Raw genomic sequence first — 22,788 nt, forward strand, 5'->3', positions numbered from 1 at the left:
CCCAGAGGGGGGGGGAGCAGAGGACCCAGAGGGGGGGGAGCAGAGGACCCAGAGGGGGGGGGGAGCAGAGGACCCAGAGGGGGGGGGAGCAGAGGACCCAGAGGGGGGGGGGGAGCAGAGGACCCAGAGGGGGGGGGGGAGCAGAGGACCCAGAGGGGGACCAGAGGGGGAGACTACCCAGAAGGGGACCAGAGGGGGAGACTACCCAGAAGGGGACCAGAGGGGGAGACTACCCAGAAGGGGACCAGAGGGGGAGACGACCCAGAAGGGGACCAGAGGGGGAGACGACCCAGAAGGGGACCAGAGGGGGAGACGACCCAGAAGGGGACCAGAGGGGGAGACGACCCAGAAGGGGACCAGAGGGGGAGACGACCCAGAAGGGGACCAGAGGGGGAGAGGACCCAGAGGGGGGAGCAGAGGGGGAGAGGACCCAGAGGGGGGAGCAGAGGGGGAGAGGACCCAGAGGGGGGAGCAGAGGGGGAGAGGACCCAGAGGGGGAGAGGACGCAGAGGGTGAGCAGAGGGGGAGAGGACCCAAAGGGGGAGCAGAGGGGGAGAGGACCCAAAGGGGGAGCAGAAGGGGAGAGGACCCAAAGGGGGAGCAGACCCAGAGGGTGAGCAGAAGGTGAGAGGACCCAGAGGGGGAGAGGACCCAGAGGGTGAGCAGAGGGTGAGAGGACCCAGAGGGGGAGAGGACCCAGAGGGTGAGCAGAGGGTGAGAGGACCCAGAGGGGGAGAGGACGCAGAGGGGGAGAGGACGCAGAGGGGGAGAGGACGCAGAGGGGGAGAGGACGCAGAGGGGGAGAGGACCCAGAGGGGGAGAGGACCCAGAGGGGGAGAGGACCCAGAGGGGGAGAGGACCCAGAGGGGGAGAGGACCCAGAGGGGGAGAGGGAGCGGAGGGGGAGAGGGAGCGGAGGGGGAGAGGACCCAGAGGGGGAGAGGGAGCGGAGGGGGAGCGGAGGGGGAGAGGACCCAGAGGGGGAGAGGGAGCGGAGGGGGAGAGGACCCAGAGGGGGAGAGGGAGCGGAGGGGGAGAGGACCCAGAGGGGGAGAGGGAGCGGACCCAGAGGGGGAGAGGGAGCGGAGGGGGAGAGGACCCAGAGGGGGGGGGAGCAGAGGAAGAGGAGGAGGAGGACCCAGAGGGGGGGGGAGCAGAGGAAGAGGAGGAGGAGGACCCAGAGGGGGGGGAGCAGAGGAGGAGGAGAGGACCCGGGGGGGGGGGAGCAGAGGAGGAGGAGGAGGAGGAGGAGGAGAGGACCCGGGGGGGGGGGGAGCAGAGGAGGAGAGGACCCGGGGGGGGGGGGGAGCAGAGGAGGAGAGGACCCGGGGGGGGGGGGAGCAGAGGAGGTGAGGACCCGGGGGGGGGGGGGGAGCAGAGGAGGAGAGGACCCGGGGGGGGGGGAGCAGAGGAGGAGAGGACCCGGGGGGGGGGGAGCAGAGGAGGAGGAGGAGAGGACCCAGAGGAGGAGGAGGAGGAGGAGGAGAGGACCCAGAGGGGGGGGAGCAGAGGAGGAGGAGAGGACCCAGAGGGGGGGGGGGGAGTAGAGGAGGAGGAGGAGAGGACCCAGGGGGGGGGGGAGCAGAGGACCCAGAGGGGGGGGGGAGCAGAGGACCCAGGGGGGTGGGCAGAGGACCCAGGGGGTGGGGAGCAGAGGACCCAGAGGGGGGGGAGCAGAGGACCCAGAGGGGGGGGAGCAGAGGACCCAGAGGGGGGGGAGCAGAGGACCCAGAGGGGGGGGAGCAGAGGACCCAGAGGGGGGGGAGCAGAGGACCCAGAGGGGGGGGGAGCAGAGGACCCAGAGGGGGGGGGAGCAGAGGACCCAGAGGGGGGGGGAGCAGAGGACCCAGAGGGGGGGGAGCAGAGGACCCAGAGGGGGGGGAGCAGAGGACCCAGAGGGGGGGGGAGCAGAGGACCCAGAGGGGGGGGAGCAGAGGACCCAGAGGACCCAGAGGGGGGGGGAGCAGAGGACCCAGAGGGGGACCAGAGGGGGAGACTACCCAGAAGGGGACCAGAGGGGGAGACTACCCAGAAGGGGACCAGAGGGGGAGACTACCCAGAAGGGGACCAGAGGGGGAGAGGACCCAGAAGGGGACCAGAGGGGGAGAGGACCCAGAAGGGGACCAGAGGGGGAGAGGACCCAGAAGGGGACCAGAGGGGGAGAGGACCCAGAAGGGGACCAGAGGGGGAGAGGACCCAGAAGGGGACCAGAGGGGGAGAGGACCCAGAAGGGGGAGCAGAGGGGGAGAGGACCCAGAAGGGGGAGCAGAGGGGGAGAGGACCCAGAGGGGGAGAGGACGCAGAGGGTGAGCAGAGGGGGAGAGGACCCAGAGGGTGAGTGGAGGGTGAGAGGACCCAGAGGGTGAGTGGAGGGTGAGAGGACCCAGAGGGTGAGAGGACCCAGAGGGTGAGCGGAGGGTGAGAGGACCCAGAGGGTGAGAGGACCCAGAGGGTGAGAGGACCCAGAGGGTGAGAGGACCCAGAGGGTGAGAGGACCCAGAGGGTGAGCAGAGGGTGAGAGGACCCAGAGGGTGAGAGGACCCAGAGGGTGAGCAGAGGGTGAGAGGACCCAGAGGGTGAGAGGACCCAGAGGGTGAGAGGACCCAGAGGGTGAGAGGACCCAGAGGGTGAGCAGAGGGTGAGAGGACCCAGAGGGTGAGCAGAGGGTGAGAGGACCCAGAGGGTGAGCAGACCCAGAGGGTGAGCAGAGGGTGAGAGGACCCAGAGGGTGAGCAGAGGGTGAGAGGACCCGGAGGGGGAGCGGAGGAGGACCCGGAGGGGGAGCGGAGGAGGACCCGGAGGGGGAGCGGAGGAGGACCCGGAGGGGGAGCGGAGGAGGACCTTAGGAGCATGGATGAGGAAATGGAGGACACAGGGGACAGTCGGGGATGATGACTGTACCCAAATTCATTTTACATAAATTTTGAAGAGACAGAGCTTTGCTTTGGTGGTAATCACCACTGTTTTTTCACTATAAAAAGAATAGCATTTTGAGAAAAATCATTTTTTCTTTACTCTTTGTTACAGTAAAAAATTTAAAGCAAAATTTAAAACCAATAAAAAAAATCAAATAAAAATGCCAGGACAGTACACAAACCCCACAAATGACCTATTTTGGAAAGTAAACACCCCAAAGTTAATAAAATGTTTGCCACATTTGTTTGGAAATGAAGAAATATGATGGCATTGAGGGTGTTAAAACACAGGGTGTGGTAACAGTGCACTAGATACATGAAATTGTCATACACAAAAAGAGGTTAAGGCGTTAAAGTGGATGTAAACCCACTCTCATCCTTTCTAAACTACTGCCATAGGGGTTATCTATAAGGATATACATGTATCTTTACCTGTCGTATGTCTCCCCTCTGTCTGTTATTAGACCCGAAAAACTGCATATTCTGTGGGTGGGTCTGTTGTCTGGAGCTCATTGGGTGAAGTCGTGATGTCAGTAGACTCCCCGCCCACCTCTACACTCCCCTGTGTATTTCTAACACTGAACTTCTGCTATGATCTCTAACATGCAGTGAAAAGACAGGAAAATAACCACATGACTTCAGCATGCCAAATCATGCTGAGGTGTGGAACAGCCAATCCTGGCAGAGCTGCTGAAGAAAGGAGTGGGGGAGGGAATTAAAAAATACTGCCTGTGTCTTAGGCTGTCACTCACAGCAAGGGGGAGTATTTGACAAAGTTTTTCTCCCTTTGTCAAGATTTTTCTCACTGAACAATAAAAGTGGATTGCTCAGAGATGGATTAACTCTGTGTGGCAAGACTGGGCTCAAATGATAGGAAATCTTATACTCTACAGTATGATAAAAAAAAAATTTCGGGTTTACATACACTTTAATGTAAATGTCACATACAGCGAGAAGGATAGAGATGAATAAGTTAAATGTGCTAAAGGTGGTGAGAGGGTTATATACAGGTCAGATCAGAGACAGGATGGAGCCAACATATACTGTAGAGCAGGGGTAGGCAACCTTAGAGAGATTTACTTGAACATTGATGAAGTCAAAGATCACCGGGCACGGTGTCCCGTAAAGGGGCGGTTCACAAAGAATGCATTGCCAGAAAGGCATGTTCCACGTGCGTTTTCTGCACCGTGTTCAAAACGTACTGCCTTTCATGATCTACTGAGGGTGATGATACATTGTTAACCCCAAATAAAGACCACAAAATGCAGTGGACACAGGGATTTGGAACGAGGGGGGGTTATGGGGGATTCGGGTGATGCGAAGGGTGGTAGAGGACACTGCTATAAGGTTGGGCACTATGGGGGTGGCCACTGCCCCCTTTACACAACCCCCCGCTTCCTTCCCATTGCATCCTACCTGTGTACACAGGAGACCGAGAGGCAGCACAGGGGGCAGGAGCTGGCAGAGTGACTTTTCATATAAACAAGCTGGTGATTGGTTGCTTAGGACCTAGCAACTCATCATCTGCAGGTTAACATGAAAAGTTAACTTGGCCAGCTCCTCTCCCTACCCTCCGTCCTGAGCTGTGCTTGCTCTCTCACCACTGTTCAGATGACAGCATCAGAGGCAGATGGGGAGAAAAAGGAGGACCGAAGGCACGGCAAGAGAGGCTGAGGGCAGCGAGAGAAGGCGGGGGTTGGTGGCGGAGACCTGTTCCCGGTCTACCTGTCACCTACCCACGGTTGACAGGTAGCCCGTTATCGACAGGTTGCCGACCCCGGCTGTAGAGGGCTAGATGACACAAGCACCAGTTTACACTGGGTTCAGCGATCAGGAAGCTCCCTTTCCTCTCTCACACTGATCGGTGTGTGAGAAGTAAAAGCTGGCTGCTAGCTGGAACCATTGATTACATTGTGTGATGCTGTGACTGGTCACAGCTACCACATATAAATAGCCAATTTCAGTTTTTCAGTTTGTTAACTGCACTGTCCAGTGGAAAGTCTGTTGACAGTATAGTGCTCACGTGTGAGCCAAACTTTAGGAAGATATAAGAGACACGCATTAAAGTCTAACTCCAGCTTTGCTATCACTTCAAATAGTTTGTTTGGGCCAAGCTGGACCAAATGAACCATTTCCTTTACCAATACATACATCACGTGGTTAGTGACGATACGCGTGGGTAGGAGCCAGATGACATCATGGACGAATAATAATAGCAGCAAGTTTGATCATGCTACATGCTGGATTTATTGTTGCTCATCTGAATGCAATGTACAAGTGATAGCTATGCGAGTGCAATATTTTACCTTTAATAAAATCGGTTGTCTTTTAACATACTACACCATGGTGGTCTATTTGTGGTTTTGAGCCCTTATCTACAGAACTTATTTACAAGCGGGTGTGACTGCTGGAACAAAAGGAGATATTTATAGGTGAAGATCACAGACATCAGATCACCCCCAATATCGGGGAACAATTGTATTGTAACTGAGTACTGTCTGCCTCATGTTGTAAAGCGCTGCGTAAACTGTTGGCACTATATAAATCCTGTCTAATCATCATCATCATCTAGGTCTATGAATCAGGTACGGATACATTCTAAACTCACTGTGTGGTGGAACAGTGAAAAAGACCATTTTTATTTGCAGCACTGGGGACTTGGGTGCTTTATACCACCAATAAGTTTATCTGCATGCATATAACCTTGAAGGATAAGGATAGCGCTATTGTAGGAATTTGCATTACACTGTGAATTGTCAATTGACAGAACATTGGAAGGATTCAAATCTATGTTTGTGTTGACAGTCGTAGTTACATAGTAGGTGAGGTTGAAAAAAGACACAAGTCCAACCTATGTGTCATCATCTGGATCTTTACTCGCATTCATTTAAGAGGATATCTGGTCACCTTTAAGTCTGTTATATTTTTTTTTGTTGATGCACAGTTCAAAATTTCTTTATTGCACATTTATTCATACAGCAGCACGTCACATATGTTAGTTGATGTGAGGAACACACATTTTCTGTGATTGCAGCAGCTGTTGGATTCATTCGTTTATCAAACACAGGTTGTTTGGCAGTGCACTGTTTTTTCCTATTCAAGGCTTCCTCTGAATGGAACTATATATATATATATATATATATATATATATATATATATATATATATAAAATTTAAGGGGGTCTGAATACTTTCCATCCCCACTGTGTGTGTGTATGTGTAATAAAAAAAAAAAAAAATTATATATATATATATATATATATATATATATATATATATTTTTTTTTTTTTATTACACATACACACACAGTGGGGATGGAAAGTATTCAGACCCCCTTAAATGTTTCACTCTTTGTTATATTGCAGCCATTTGCTAAAATCATTTAAGTTAATTTTTTTCCTCATTAATGTACACACAGCACCCCATATTGACAGAAAAACACAGAATTGTTGACATTTTTGCAGATTTATTGAAAAAAAAAATCTGAAATATCACATGGTCCTAAGTATTCAGACCCTTTGCTCAGTATTTAGTAGAAGCACCCTTTTGATCTAATACAGCCATGAGTCTTTTTGGGAAAGATGCAACAAGTTTTTCACACCTGGTTTTGGGGATTTTAGGTCTCTCCAGAGATGCTCAAACTGGTTTAAGTCACGGCTCTGGCTGGGCCATTCAAGAACAGTCACTGAGTTGTTGTGAAACCACTCCTTAGTTATTTTAGCTGTGTGCTTAGGGTCATTGTCTTGTTGGAAGGTAAACCTTCAGCCCAGTCTGAGGTCCTGAGCACTCTGGAGAAAAACACCCCCCACAGCATGATGCTGCCACCACCATGCTTCACTGTTGGGACTGTATTGGACAGGTGATGAGCAGTGCCTGGTTTTCTCCACACATACCGCTTAGAATTAAGGCCAAAAAGTTCTATCTTGGTCTCATCAGACCAGAGAATCTTATTTCTCACCATCTTGGAGTCCTTCAGGTGTTTTTTTTTTAGCAAATTCCATGCGGGCTTTCATGTGTCTTGCACTGAGGAGAGGCTTCCATCGGGCCACTCTGCCATAAAGCCCCGACTGATGGAGGGCTGCCGTGATGGTTGAATTTCTACAACTTTCTCCCATCTCCCAACTGCATCTCTGGAGCTCAGCCACAGTGATCTTTGGGTTCTTCTTCACCTCTCTTACCAAGGCTCTTCTCCACCAATAGCTCAGTTTGGCCGGACGGCCACTACTAGGAAGGGTTCTGGAGGCCACTGTGCTTTGTACCCTTGGCCAGATCTGTGCCTTGCCATGCCACAATTCTGTTTCTGAGCCCTTCAGGCAGTTCCTTTGACCTCATGATTCTCATTTGCTCTGACATGCACTGTGAGCTGTAAGGTCTTATATAGACAGATGTGTGGCTTTCCTAATCAAGTCCAATCAGTATAATCAAACACAGCTGGACTCAAATGAAGGTGTAGAACCATCTCAAGGATGATCAGAAGAAATGGACAGCACCTGAGTTAAATATGAGTGTCACAGCAAAGGGTCTGAATACTTAGGACCATGTGATATTTCAGTCTCTCTTTTTTAATAAATCTGCAAAAATGTCAACAATTCTGTGTTTTTCTGTCAATATGGGGTGCTGTGTGTACATTGAGGAAAAAAAATGAACTTAAATGATTTTAGCAAATGGCTGCAATATAACAGAGAGAAAAATTTAAGGGGGTTTGAAAACTTTCCTGCCATAATATTATATATACATACATACACACACATACATACACACACACAGTTGTGGCCATTTTTCAGATAATATGAATATGAACACAAAAACTTTTCTTTCACTCATGGTTAGTGTTTGGCTGAAGCCATTTATTATCAGTTTACATACCCTGGTGATTTTGGCCTAATAACATGCACACAAGTTGACACAAAGGGGTTTGAATGGCTATTAAAAAGTAACCATCCTCACGTGTGATCTGTTTACTTGTAATTAGTGTGTGTGTGTGTGTGTGTGTGTGTGTATAAAAGGTCAATACGTTTCTGGACTCCTGACAGACCCTTGCATCTTTCATCCAGTGCTGCACTGACGTTTCTGGATTCTGAGTCATGGGGGAAAGCAAACGAATTGTCAAAGAATCCACGGGAAAAGGTAGTTGATCTGTATAAAACAGGAAAGGGATCATAAAAGATATCCAAGGAATTGAGAATGCCAATCAGCAGCATTCAAAACGCTAATCAAGAAGAAGTGGAAAATGAGGGGTTCTGCTGAAACCAAACCACGGTTAGGTAGACCAACTTAAGTTTTAGCCACAACTGCCAGGAAAATTGTTTGAGATTCAAAGAAAAACCCACAAATAACTTCAGGTGAAATACAGGACTCTCTGAAAACATGTGGTGTGGCTGTTTCTGATGCACAGTAAGGAGGCACTTGAAAAAAAGATGGGCTGCATGGTCGAGTAGCCAAAAGAAAGCCTTTACTACGCAAATGCCACAAAGTATCCCGCTTACAATACGCCAAACAGCACAGAGACAAGCCTTAAACCTTCTGGAACAAAGTCATTTGGAGTGATGAGACCAAAATTGAGCTTTTTGGCCACAACCATAAACGCTTCATTTGGAGAGGAGTCAACAAGGCTTATGGTGAAAAGGTACACCATTCCTACTGTGAAACACAGAGGTGGATCGCTGATGTTTTGGGGATGTGTGAGCTACAAAGGTGCAGGAAATTTGGTCAAAATTGATGGTAAGATGAATGCAGTATGTTATCAAAAAATACTGGAGGAACATTTGCATTCATCAGCCAGGAAGCTGCGCATGGGATGTACTTGGACATTCCAACATGACAAACCAAAACACAAGGCCAAGTCGACCTGTCATTGGCTACATCAGAATAAAGTGAAGGTTCTGGAGTGGCCATCTCAGTCTCCTGACCTCAATATCATTGAGACACTCTGGGGAGATCTCAAACGTGCAGTTCATACAAGACAGCCCAAGAGTTTACAGGAACTGGAGGCTTTTAAGCAAGAGGAATGGGCAGCTTTACCATCTGAGTAGATAAAGAGCCTCATCCACAAATAGCACAAAAGACTTTAAGCTGTCATTGATGTTAAAGTGGGTAATACAAAGTATAAAGAACTGGGGTATGTTTCTGTTGTGAATATGATTTAAAAAGAGTAAACACAGTTGATTGATAATAAATGGCTTCAGCCAAACATTAACAAGTGAAAAAAAAAAAGTTTGTGTTATCATTAATATTCTCAGAAAAATGGCTAAGAAATCATAAATTCTGCCAGGGTATGTAAACTTATAAGCACAACTGTATGTGTGTGTATGTATATATATCTCTCTCGCTATATATTTTTTTTTTTTTTTTTTTTTTTAATGCAATCAGTGTAGGTACCAAGATTTGACCTAATTTGACCTCTTGCAGTCCATGTACAGGAGGGATGGAGTGTAAGAGAAATAAGCAAGCAAGCAACCAACCGATCTGTTCACTTACAAGAACATAGAGATAGGAGGAAAAAGCAGAATGACAGCAAAGTGAGCTCATTACTGTGCTTCACTGTCCAGTCACAGGTTTGGGTGGGTATGTTGTAAGTATGCTGGGGGGGGACAGCTTTAGTTTTGATGTGAATATTGCAGCTAAAACGTTTCCTTTAATGGGTTATGATTTATACCTACAGGTAATATAAAACATATATAATAAGGTTTACCTGTAGGTACAGTAAATATCCTAAACGGCGCATATTTACTTTAGTAGCAGCCGGTGACTTTACCGGCACAAACGCACTCAATGGACAAAATGTGCTATGCCGCGCCAGTAACTCCAAGCGCATGGGCAGGAGTGACGTCATCGTAGCTCGCCCACCCAAATGGCTGGAGCCTGCGAACCTGGAATGAAGACCGGGTCAAGACGGAAGTCTTGTCAGTGTTGGCATTCTGCAGGGGCCCTTTTTTTATTTTATTCTTTTTGCCGTTTACTACCAATTTAAAGCTAAACTTCAGGCACACAGGAACAATGTATATTTATTTGGGAATTGGTGTACCAGAAAAAGCATGTGCATTTCTGTCCATCAAGCCCTTAAATGTACACAGCCCTACCTCATAGCAAAACCAGCCTGGTGTTAACACACTTAAGCAAGACATCTGATTTACCCCAAGGTAATGTCCCTGAATTTCCCATTTTTTTGTGCTGCTCTAAAGGTGAGACAAGAAGCAGAAATCATTAAAATTCAGTATTTGTGCCAATTAATATCTGCCTAAAGTTCAATATTTTAATATAGCATTTTCCTTGTCAAAAGAAGTTTATTGAGTATACAATGTTATAAAGATACATAAAGTAAGTTTACAAGGATCTATAAAGTAAGCTCATTGTTTTACAGTAGGGTTTATATAGGTAAATATAATGAAATTTCAAATATTAAACATTGGGTTCACGTAAACCTAAATTAAAGATATATATCATTTCCTTAGTTACTTTTGTAGGTATTTAAATGATTTATACCTACTATACATATTGTTTACAAGTAGAGTGTATATAGGTCAAATAAATTCTGATAATGAGCTTTAATCGTAAGGTGGAGAAAAGGAAAGAGAAAGAAGAAAAAGGGTTGAAAGGTAGAGGTATGGTCCACAAGGTTGTTCCGCTCATCAGTTTATTATTCTTTTTAGTTCTCTTTGAAGCCTTAGAATGGGTGTCTCTGTAAGTCATTTAATCTGTTACCATAGCAACAGGACAGAGTCATTGAAGTTTGACAGGAACTGTTGTTTTATCCAAGGATGCCAAAGTTTTTCAAATTTTGGATTTTGATCGATGGCTACCATCTTAGCATGGGACATTGTATTATTCATTCTGTGAATTGTTTCTGCTAGTACCAATGTAGGAGATTTCCATGCCTTGGCCACTGTTTGTTTTGCAGCCGTTATTAGTTGGATCATAAGTTTGAATTGAGAGAGTGTTAACCATTCCGGTTTTAGATTAAGTAAAGTTAAATATGGATCTGGTTGTATTATTTTTTTAAATATTTTAGATGCAATCACGAAGACTTCCTTCCAGAAGGTTTGGATTACTGGGCACGTCCACCATATGTGTAAATATGTGCCTATTTCTGGGCATCCTCGAAAACAAAGAGCTGAGGTATTAGGTGAATATTTTGCCACTCTAGCGGGTACAAGGTACCAGCGAGTTAGGACTTTATAATTTGTCTCCAGTGCTAAGATGTTGGGTGAAGATGACTTAGATGTGAGCCATATGTTAGACCAGTCCGTGTCTTCTAAAGTTCGTCCCAGGTCCTCCTCCCACCTCTGAACATAAGAGGGTCTATTAAGATTTGCTACTCCATATAATTGATTATAAAGTGATGAAATTGTACCTTTAGCAAATGGATCTTTTGTACAGATTGATTCAAAAATGGATAATTGGGATAATGGTGCATCCCCCTTTAGGAATGGTGTATAGAAATTTTTGATTTGGAGATATCTAAATATCTCAGAGTTTGGTAGATCATATTTTTCTCTAAGCGATGGGAATGAAAGGAATGATTTAGATGCTATGAAGTCATTTAGAGCCCTTGCACACTGGGGCGGTTTGCAGGCGCTATTGCGCTAATAATAGCGCCTGCAAACCTCCCCGAAAGTGCCGCTGCTGTCATCCCAGTGTGAAAGCCCCGAGGGCTTGCACACTGGAGCGATGCGCTGGCAGGACGGTAAAAAAAGTCCTGCCAGCAGCATCTTCGGAGCGGTGTGTATACCGCTCCTTTACCGCTCCTGCCCATTGAAATCAATGGGACGGCGCGGCTATACCACCAGCAATGCGCCTCTGCAGAGGCGCTTTGCGGTGGTATTTAACCCTTTCTCGGCCGCTAGCGGGGGGTAAAACAACCCCGCTAGCGGCCGCATACCGACGGTAAAACGCCGCTAATAATAGCGGCGTTTTTCCGCCGACGCCGCCCCCCCGCCCCAGTGTGCAAGGGCTCTTAGTGTCTGAATGCCTGATGTTGTCCAAGCTTTAAAAGAATTTGGGTAGATCCATGCCGGATAAAAGGCCGGATTTCTGATAAAAGAAAGGAGAGGATTGTGTGGAGATTGTAACTGATATTTGGTTTTTAGTTTATCCCAGAGAGATAAGAAGTGTTTAGTTATGGGATTATGAATTTTAAAGCGGTCTTTAGGATCAAGCCATAATAAATTTAATATAGCATTTAAGCACCCTAATGACAAAAGCCTGTCTGTCTAGGTTTAACAATAGTGATCAGACTTGAAAATCTACAAGTGAACAGGTTGGACAGGGCAGCATTACCCAGGATCATAGAGGAACCTCATTATATAGGAGGGTCCCCTGAAGAACTGTACTGGGCAGATTTGGTAAAGTTTGCTATTGGCCATTAGAAACTCATAAGGCGATTTTAAAGGGGCATTTATTCTGTACTCCATTTTCTTTTTCTATATTCACCCTAAAATAAATAAAGAAGTAGTATACTGGATGTTATATGGTCATACATCATCTTTAACTGTTTTGGTTTGCCATCAAAACCTTTCACCAAAATTAAAGTAGAACTTTAATTCTCCCCCCATAACCCCCCCCCCCCCATAAAACAAATTATTCTTCTAGGCAGTATTCTTCTAGGCAGTGTGGACCACCTAGAGCCAATGCAGCCTTACACTGTGTTCTAATTTAATTCAAAACAGAGGGCTTGGTATGTAAGAACATGAACTGTTAATAAATAACAGGAGACTAGTGTGGACTGCCATAATTGTCTATAGTACCAGCATAAAAAGTCCCAGCAGTAACTACTCCAGTTATGTTTTTCTTTTATTTATAGCTGATAATCTTTTAGAAGAAATCTATTTCTAAATGAAACAATGTCTAGAAAAAAACATAAAATTAGTCTAACACACATATTCTGGATGCAGACTTCAACATGTAGTATTTACTGTTTTCTTTGTGAAACACCTAGATTTACTATGTTATAACATTGGTTACCCACCTATATAGCTTCTTGGCTGCACAAATGGAGAAGTCAAGGGTTACACCAGAAGCAGTACGCAGACGGTCAGGAAACATTTCGGTCAGCCCCCAAAGTCTTTCTGATAAAGTCTCATCCAACTAGAAAAATACAATTACCGGTAGTTAAGACAATGAGATTAAAATTCTCTAAAGTGACTCAACTGACCACCAAGACTGTTTGGGGAAAGATGGTACTCATCCCTACAAGGTGACAGAGCTGTTTGCATTAGCAGCATCAGCTGGGGTACATTGCTAATAATATGCAAGTTGACTTTCAAGGAGTCACTATCTGCAAACTCTGTGGGGTCTAGCAGAGATCTTTGTCTTTCACAGGTATGAACAGACACCATTTTGGATGATACTCACTCTCAGCATTTAGTTCATACTGAAATTTGCACTTCAAAATTACTGTATTTATTGGCGTATAACACTCACTTTTTCACCATGAAAATCGGGTGCAAATAGCGTGTGCCTGTTATACGCCAATACTTCAATTTTAGCTGCCTCAGAGGGGACAGGGAGCGGGGCAGGATGAGCGACGTCAGATTACATACAGTGAGAATCTCCTGTTTACTTAGCGGCCTCTGTAATAGGAAGTCCCGTCTCCTGGGCCGCCATTGGACCACTGTCCTGTCTATTATAGGAGATTCTCACTGTATGTAATCTGTCGGCGCTCATCCCACCTCCTCCCTGTCCCCTGTAGGCTGCAGATAGGCATCGATCAGGCTGCATTGAAGGCAATGGTGAGGCTGCTGCATTGATGGCACTTGTGAGGCTGCAGATGGGCATTGATCAGGCTGCATTGAAGGCAATGGTGAAGCTACTGCATTGATGGCAATGGTGAGGCTGCTTTGATGTGGACTGATGAGGCTGCATTGATGGCACTTGTGAGGCTGCAGATGGGCACTGAACAGGCTGCATTGATGGCAATGATGAAGCTGCAGATGGGCACTGATCCTTATTTTGCTTCAAAGTGCTTATTTAAAATTTAAGTTTTTTTCCTTAAACTTCCCTCTTAAAATGAATGTGCGTGTTATACGCCGATAAATATGGTATTTATGTCTGAACCTTCTGCTTTTAATAAAATAATAGCTGGGGATCCTGCCCAAAGGGAACTTACAATTATAATGTGATGACACACTGTTTCTCAACTGCGTTCCAGTTTTGTTACCCTGTCACAGTGGCTTCAGATAGTGACTACAAGTGGTCTTTTCAACACATATTATGCACACTGTTGTCACATCACAAAACCCACCCTGATGGGCGGCACAGTGGTGTAGTGGATAGCACTCTCGCCTAGCAGTAAAAAGGGTCGCTGGTTTGAATCCCAACCACGAACACTTTGCATGTTCTCCCTGTGCTTGCGTGGGTTTCCTTGGGGTACTCCGGTTTCCTCCCACACTCCAAAGACATGCTGGTAGGTTAATTGGCTTCTGTCCAAAAGTATATAAATGTGAGTTGGGAACCTTGGATTGTGGGCTCCTTGAGGGTCGGGACCAATGTGAGTGTGCGATGTATGTGTGGAGCGCTATGTAAATTGACAGCACTATATGGGTAGTACCTTAAAATAAAAATAGGGATAATTGTAGACACACACACCCACACTCACTTAGGTTGAACTGGATGGACTGGTGTCTTTATTCAACCTTACTAACTATGTAAATACTATGCAGGGTATACGTAACCAGGAAGTGGCTGCAAAAAGGCTACAGGAGCTCAGCAGCACTAAGAAACAACGCAATATGAAAAAGGTGAAACAATTACAAAAAAAAAAAAACGGAAACTGGTTACAATACGCAGGGCTTTAGTACACTAAATGCCATTCAGTCAGGGTTTACATCTACCTGAAAACATTCAAAATAAATGGTCTATGGTATGCGTAACAGCTTACAGCTTCAAACAGCTTCAACTTCAAAAATGCATTGGAATAGTAAAGAAAAAACTAGGGTTGCACGATATTTTAACCACTTAAGCCCCGGACCATTTGGCTGGTCAAAGATCAGAGCACTTTTTGTGATTCGGCGCTGCATCGCTTTAACTGACAATTGCGCGGTCATGCGACCTGGCTCCCAAACAAAATTGACGTCCTTTTTTTTCCCACAAATAGAGCTTTGTTTTGGTGGTATTTGATCACCTCTGCGGTTTTTATTTTTTGCACTATAAACAAAAAAATAGCGACAATTTTGAAAAAATGCATTATTTTTTAATTCTTGCTATAATAAATATCCCCAAAAAATATATAAAGAAACGCTTTTTTCCTCAGTTTAGGCCGATGCGTATTCTTCTACATAATTTTGGTAAAAAAACAAAAAAAAAAAACAAAAAAAAAACAAAAACCACAATAAGCGTTTATTGATTGGTTTGCACAAAAGTTATAGCGTCTACAAAATAGGGGATAGTTTTATGGCATTTTTATAGATTTTATTTTTTACTAGTAATGGTGGCGATCAGTGATTTTCATCGTGACTGCGACATTATGGAGGACAAATCTGACACTTTTGGTGCTATTTTGGGACCATTCACATTTATACAGCGATCAGTGCGATAAAAAATGCATTGATTACTGTGTAAATGTGACTGGCAGTGAAGGGGTTAACCACTAAGTGGCGCTGCAGGGGTTAAGTGTGTCCTAGGGAGTGATTCTAACTGTGGGGGGAGGGGCTGTGTGTGACATGACTCTGATCACCGCTCCTGATTACAGGGAGCGGTGATCAGTGACAGTGTCATTAGGCAGAACGGGGAGATGCTTGTTTACATTAGCATCTCCTCGTTCTTCCTCACTGAGACGATCGCGGGTATCCCCATGGACATCGAGTCCGTGGGACCCGCAATCACGGTGCTCCCTGCGGGGGCACACACGCCCACAAGCTGCCTCTTAAAGGGCAACATAAAAGGTACGTTAATCTGCTTGTACGTGCCCTTCTGCCGCAGTATATCTGCGCGAGACGGTCGGGAAGCGGTTAAGTGTACATTTTTTTATGTAATTATTTTATACAACTTTTTTTTGGGGGGGGGGGGGGGGGGGTAGTGGACAGCATCAGTGTTTTTTTAAACAGACCCCTGATATCTCCCTTTTGAGACAGGGAAAGGGATTGAGGACACAGACTCCCCAGTCCCTTTCTCTGCAGCCTCAGCTGTAATGAAGACGAATGTACAAAGACAGAGGCGTCTGTTCATTCATAAAGTGAAGCATTGTTTACACAGTTTACGATGCTCAGTTATGAATGGACAGTCAGTGATCACTGACTGTTCATTCAGCAAAGGAAGGGGCCAGTAAATGACATATATACCAACTACTTCCTCCGCTCTCCATCCATCTGGGAGGTGGGGGGGACCAGAAGACACCGGAAGCCAGAGAAGGACACGGGGGGACAGCCGGGGGTGATCAGTGCGGTGGCGGGAGCAGTTATAAGCACCAATCTCCCTGTATAGCTTTCAATAAAGCAGCTGACAGCCGCGGGAGGGAGAGGAGGTGAAGCGGCTGTCAACTGCTTTATTAAAAGCTATACAGGGAGATTGGTGCTTATAACTGCCCCCCATCGCCACACCGATATCGGATTAAGCATCGGAGCATTTGCACAGGTACAAGTACTCATGCAAACGCTCGGTATCGGTGCAACCCTAGAAAAAACTATGATGGTACACAATCATTGCTTTAAACACTCACATTGTTCATAGCAGATTATAGTGTAGTCTCCTAGGCTTAGCCAATATTTAAACTGCTAATCTAGTGAGAATAAGAATAATCATTGTCATATGACATATCAGTGTTCATTGTTGCCAGAATGAAAAGGATTAACATACAAAGCAACTTCCATCATGGGGACAGGTACCTGTCAAAGAAAACCTATCAGTAATATAAAACAGATATATTAAAATGGGTTTTGGATAGAAAGGTTAGTACCCCTTGTCAGACCTTACTGCTATCTGGGGCACCGACAGATTTCTCCTTACTTTCTGGTCTAGGGACAACCTTTTACCAGACAGGAAATGTGAGAAAATCTGCAACAGGGAAAAACACAATACAAATCTGACAGAGCTACTAGTGTTATCCTATTTAACCACATAAGGACCAGGCTTTTTCTGGTACTTTGTGTACATGTAACAATCAGTTTTGCTAGAACCCCCAAACATTATACATATTTTTTTTTTTTAAAGCAGAGGCACTAGAGAATAAATTGGTGGCTTTTGCAATTTTTGTTATGTCACACAGTATTTACGCAGCGGTTTTTCAAACCCATTTTTTGGGGAAAAATAAAAAATTTTACATTTAATGCAAAAAAAAATAAAAAAAATAAAAAAACCAAACACAATACATAATCCAATTTATTTTGTAAAATATAAAAGATGATTTTACGCCTAGTAAATAGATATCAAACACGTCATGCTTTAAAATTGGGCACGCCTGTGCAGCGGCAACAAATGACAAAATTTTACTATCCATAGGCAACACTTTAAAAACCATTACGGTTATTACTTTAGATGTACAGATCAGGTCTAGTGCTAGAATTACTGCCCATTATCTGATGCTCACAGTGATACCTCATGTGTGTGGGTTGACCACTGCTTGCTTGTGTGCGGAACAGTGGTGTAGTGGATAGCACTCTCCCCTGTCAGTAAAAAGGGTTGCTGGTTCGAATCCCAACCACGACATTACCTGCCTGGAGTTTGCATGTTCTCCCTGTGCCTGCGTGGGTTTCCTCCGGGTACTCCAGTTTCCTCCCACATTTCAAAGACATGCTGGTAGGTTAATTGGCTTCTGTCCAAAATTGACCCTAGTATATGAATGCGAGTTGGGGACCTTGGATTGTGGGCTCCTTCGGGGTAGGGACTGATGCTAGTGTGCAATATATGTGTGGAGCGCTGCGTAAAATTGACAGCGCTATATGGGTACCTTAAATAAATAATAACATAATAGATGAGCATCTTTAGGGATAGGGACAATTGTAGACACACTCACTCAGTTTGAACTGGATGGACTGGTGTCTTTTTTCAACCTATGTATATGTATGGAACCAACGCATGGGTTCACCTTTGCGCTCAAGAACGGGACATTTCAATTTTTTTTTTTTTAATTATTCATTTATTTAAATTTTACACTGTTGCTTTCATTTTTTTAATCACTTTTATTGCTGTCACAAGAAATGTTAACATCCTTGTGACAGCACTAGGCATGCGACAGGTACTCTTTATGGAGGGAAAGCAAGGAAAGAAAGAGAAAGGCACATAGCCTGGTGCATTATTCTTGGTGAAAAGTTTTACTAAAAAACAGAAGTAGGTGGAGTACTCACATTTAGTAACTTGAATAAGATCATATAGTTCTTCTAAGAGTTCTTTAAAAGAAATTTATGTAGAACGGCAATTTTATGCATTTTTTAGTGCCACATCCAGTATTTGAAACTAAAAAGACAAAACCCCTAGTGGTGGACTTTTAAGGCACGTACAAGATAAAGTATTTTGAATACAAAAATAGTTTATTTTATTAAATATGTAGTATAAAACATGTAGCATAGGGAGTGCATTTACAACATCACCACCAGTGTACATATAGTACAGAGTACTATTGCACCCAATGCGTTTCGGAGTACACGTATCTCCTTACTCAGGGGTGAGTATTAAGCAAGAGAGATTTCTATACAAAAATAAATAAGATATATTGAAGAGAAGGGGATAAGCATACATGACATTACATATAAGTTACTAAATGTGAGTACTCCACCTACTTCTGTTTTTTAAAAAAACTTTTCACCAAGGATATTGCACCAGGCCACGCACCTTTCTCTTTCTTTCCTTGCTTTAGGTCTTTGAACTCCCCCAAGTTGGCTGCAGCAGCGGGCGTGCAATATCCGACCAGGAAGTACAACACATTTGTATCTAGGCCCTCCGCATAGGGCAGAACAGATTTTTCACTTATTACTCTTTATGGAGGGATCTGGGCTTAAGACCCCAAATTCCTCCTCCTTAAAAGCATTAAAAACACCAAGATCTGTATTTTTAAAAGCGTTTGAGTTTTTAACCACTTGCTTACTGAGCACTTACCCTTCCTGCCCAGACCAATTTTCAGCTTTCAGCGCTGTCACTCTTTAAATGACAATTGCGCGGTCATGCTACAGTTTACCCAAATGAAGTTTTTATCATTTTTTTTCACACAGATAGAGCTTTCTTTTGGTGGCATTTAATTGCTGCTGGGTTTTTTTTTTTTTTTTTTGCTAAATAAAACAAAAAAGGACCAAAATTTTGAAAAAAAAAAAAAAACAAAAAACTTTCATAGTTGGTTATAAAATTTTGAAAACAGGTAATTTTTTTCTCCTTCACTGATGTGCGCTGATGGGCACTCATGAGGCGGCACTGAGAGATGGCACTGATTATTAGACACTGATGGACATTGATGGGTGGCACAGTGGGCTTTATGAGTCAGGGACCGATGTCCCTCTGACAGAAGCCGGTGATCAGCATTTTTTCCTCATGCTTTCAGCACGAGGGGAAAAAAAAAAGCAGATTACCGAGCTTCTGTTTACATCACGTGACCAGCTGTCATTGGCTGACAGCTGATCACGTGGCCGGGATCGACCCCTTAGGCCCCTTTCACACTTATACGACTTCAAAGTCGCGCGATTTGCCGCGATTTGGGAGCAGTACTACTTTGTACGACTTTGCCACATTTTTGGCATTAACAAATGAAAACATACAGTAGTTGGTATGAATCATAAGGGGGAACTCCACGCCAAGTTTTAAATAAAAAAACTGGCGTGGGTTCCCCCCCAGGGGCAGACCAGGCCCTTAGGTCTGGTATGGATTGTAAGGGGAACCCCCTACGCCGAAAAATCAGCGTGGGGGTCCCCCCAAAATCCATACCAGACCCCGGAGCTGCCTAATAAATTACTTTAAAACGTGTGTACTGTGTTTTTTATTGACACTTTTTTCCCTAGGTGAATGGGTAGGGGTACCATGTACCCCATACTCGTTCACATAGGGTGGGGGGCCGGGATCTGGGGGCTCCCGGATTCCGATAAGCCCCCCGCCCGCAGACCCCGACAACCAACGGCCAGGGTTGTTGGGAAGAGGCCCTTGTCCTCATCAACATGGGGACAAGGTGCTTTGGGGTGGGCGCCCCCCATGCCCCAAAGCACCCACCCCCCATGTTGAGGGCATGCGGCCTGGTACGGTCCAGGAGGGGGGGGGGGGGCGCTCGCTCGTCCCCACCCCCATTCCTGACTGGCCGGGCTGCGGGCTCGGATAAGGGTCTGGTATGGATTTTTGGGGGGACCCCACGCCGATTTTTCGGCGTAGGGGGATCCCCTTTGATCCACACCAGACCTAAGGGCCTGGCATGCCCCTGGGGGGGAACCCACGCCGGTTTTTTCATTTAAAACTTGGCGCAGCGTTCCCCCTCAGGATTCATACCAGACAGCTGTCAGCACTGCCTGTCGCTCATCGCGAAAGGAAAAAAAGTTTTCCTTTCCCGATCAGCGAGCCAGGCTTGTGCTTACAAAGTCGTACTGAAATCGTGTCTATATTATTCAGGCACGATTTGCATGCTACTTGAGGGTTTAACATTGAGGTCTATGGAGTACAACTCGCATAGAAGTTGGAACAAAGTAATGCAGGGACTACTTTCAAGTCGGCACGACTTAAGCCCAGGTTCACACCTATGCGAATTAGATGCGGCTTACACCGCATCTAATTCGCAGGACATTTTAAAATACATTCATATGAATGTATCTGGTTCACATATGTGCGTTGCATTCGCACTGCGCATTGCACAAAAAACGTGTGCGTTTTTTGGGCATTGCGGTGCGAACTACAAGCCTATTATCTCCTATGGGAACGCATCTGATTCGCAGATGCATTGCGTTCTGAACAAGGATTTTCTCTTTCTCCTCACTACACCTCCCCCTCTCCCCCCCCCCCTCCCTCCCCCTCTCCCTGCTCTCTAATCCTGAGCAAAAACGCAATGAATCCGTTGAACGGGAGATTATTATCTCCCCAGTGAAACCTGAGCTTCAATTCGCACCGCATATGTGTGAAACCAGGCTAAAAGTCGTGCCAATATGAATGGTAGTCATTGAAAATCATGGAGAATGACTTGTCATACGATTTTGCAGTACAAAATCGTGGGACAAGTCGTATAAGTGTGAAAGGGGCCTTACTCAGATCTGTGATCAGCCGAGTCTCAGACTCGGTGATCACAGAGCAGGTCGCGCACCTGCTCGGGAGGACGCCCATGGACGCCCTCCCAGCAATTAAGGCCCACGCTGCAGCCATCTTTCTGCTATAGTGCTGGCGGCAAGTAGTTAAAAATGGCCCTTTTTAAATCTGGGAACACGTCCCCTCCCGCTGCTTGTAATAGCAATTGAGCGGCTAGTTAACTGCTCTGATTGCTATTACAAGAGAGCCATCTGCCAACTCTAAAAAACAGTAGCGGTGCGATGTCTGCAGCTGCAGGCATCATCCCAGTACAACCACTTGAAGACCAATCATGTACCAGATATTAAAGTCTTGTTTTCTATTTAAAAAAAAAATAACAAAAATGTTATACTCTGCTGCTCTGTGCAGTGGTTTTGCCCAGAGCAGCCCAGATCCTCCTCTTCTCAGGTCCCACGCTGGTGCTCCTGGCCCCTCCCTCCTGCTGGGTGCCCCCACAGCAAGCAGCTTGCTATAGGGGCACCCGAGCTGAGCCGCTGCTCTGTGTCCAGTCACACATGGAGCTGTGGCTCCCCCCCCCATCTCCTGATTGGCTCATTGGCTGTGATTGACAGCAGCAGGAGCCAATTGATCTAACACTGGTGCACAGAGAATCTGTTGCAGCTGTGCATTAAAACTTTGAAGCTGATTGGTTACTTTATCATAGCTTAAAGTATAACTAAGGGCAAAACTTTTTTTTAGTCTTGGATAGAGAGGAGAGGGGTTAGAACACCTGTCAGGTTTTTATGGCTGTCTGTGCCCCATTACGGAGATTCACCCTCTCTATTTGGTCTGTTTACCATTATCATTGAAAACAGTAAAAGAAAGTCCCAAATTTTGGGTCTTCCCCAGAAAAGTAATAGAGGGGATCTCTTCCAATGGGGACACTGGTTCTGGTGGGATTTCCTTAATTTGTAGGGATTTCCTCACTTCCTGTTTGGCTATGGGACAGGAAGTGAAGTTAAATCCCCCCCAATGGGACACAGATGGCAAAATAGAACCTGAAAGTGGTTGTCACCCTCCCTTGCTCTATCCAAAATATAAAAACAGAAGAAAGTGTTGCCTATAGTTCTACTTTAAATTGAACAAGCTGAAGTTAGAAGCCGATTGGTTATTATTAGGAGTGCACTGAATGGAAATTTTGGTGCCAAAACCGAACATGCAGGATGCACGTTGCCGAAACCGAAAATGACAGTTAATATTTATATTTTTATATAATTGTATTATATGCCACTTTTAATTAATATCAATTTCAATTAATATGCATTTATTGTTGGCTATTATTGGCACCTTTAGTGCAAGAAAAGTTCAAGAAAAATGCAGTCTGCCGTCTCTGACCATCTCTTGCATCATGTCTGCAATCTCTTACCTAAACTTAAACATATTGCTAATAGTATTAGCAAAATTTCCATTTGGTGCACCTCTAGCAGACACGGTACAAGAGATCAATGCAGCCTCATCAGTGCCCATGTGATGCAGCCCCGCCAGTGCCCATCAGGTGCAGCCCGCCAGTGCCTGGTAGCGCGATCTCACGCTGTGTCACAGAGGTGGATCTGAATCACCGTGCAGCCTTTGTAACGATGTCACACGGCACAGTGATTCCCGACAATCGGATCAGTGTGCCGTTTATCACAACAGGGGGTCTAGGAAGAGGGACATAGTTACAGCGGCTGCACGGCGATTTAGATCCAGTTCTGTGTCAAAAC

At 45.6% G+C, this 22,788-nt stretch overlaps 1 protein-coding gene across 1 annotated transcript in view; it reads right to left on the reverse strand.

Moving 5' to 3' along the window:
• The window catches only part of TOMM22 (translocase of outer mitochondrial membrane 22), a 40,909-nt gene that overhangs the window by 14,958 nt on the left and 3,163 nt on the right, over positions 1-22,788 (reverse strand). Inside the window, exon 2 of the mRNA XM_073592524.1 lies at positions 12,879-12,997. Within this exon, the coding sequence (XP_073448625.1) occupies positions 12,879-12,997 (119 nt within the window). The remainder of the gene's footprint in view (positions 1-12,878; positions 12,998-22,788) is intronic.

The sequence above is a fragment of the Aquarana catesbeiana genome, linkage group LG07 (genome assembly GCF_042186555.1).
Source record: "Aquarana catesbeiana isolate 2022-GZ linkage group LG07, ASM4218655v1, whole genome shotgun sequence".
Lineage (NCBI taxonomy): Eukaryota > Metazoa > Chordata > Amphibia > Anura > Ranidae > Aquarana > Aquarana catesbeiana.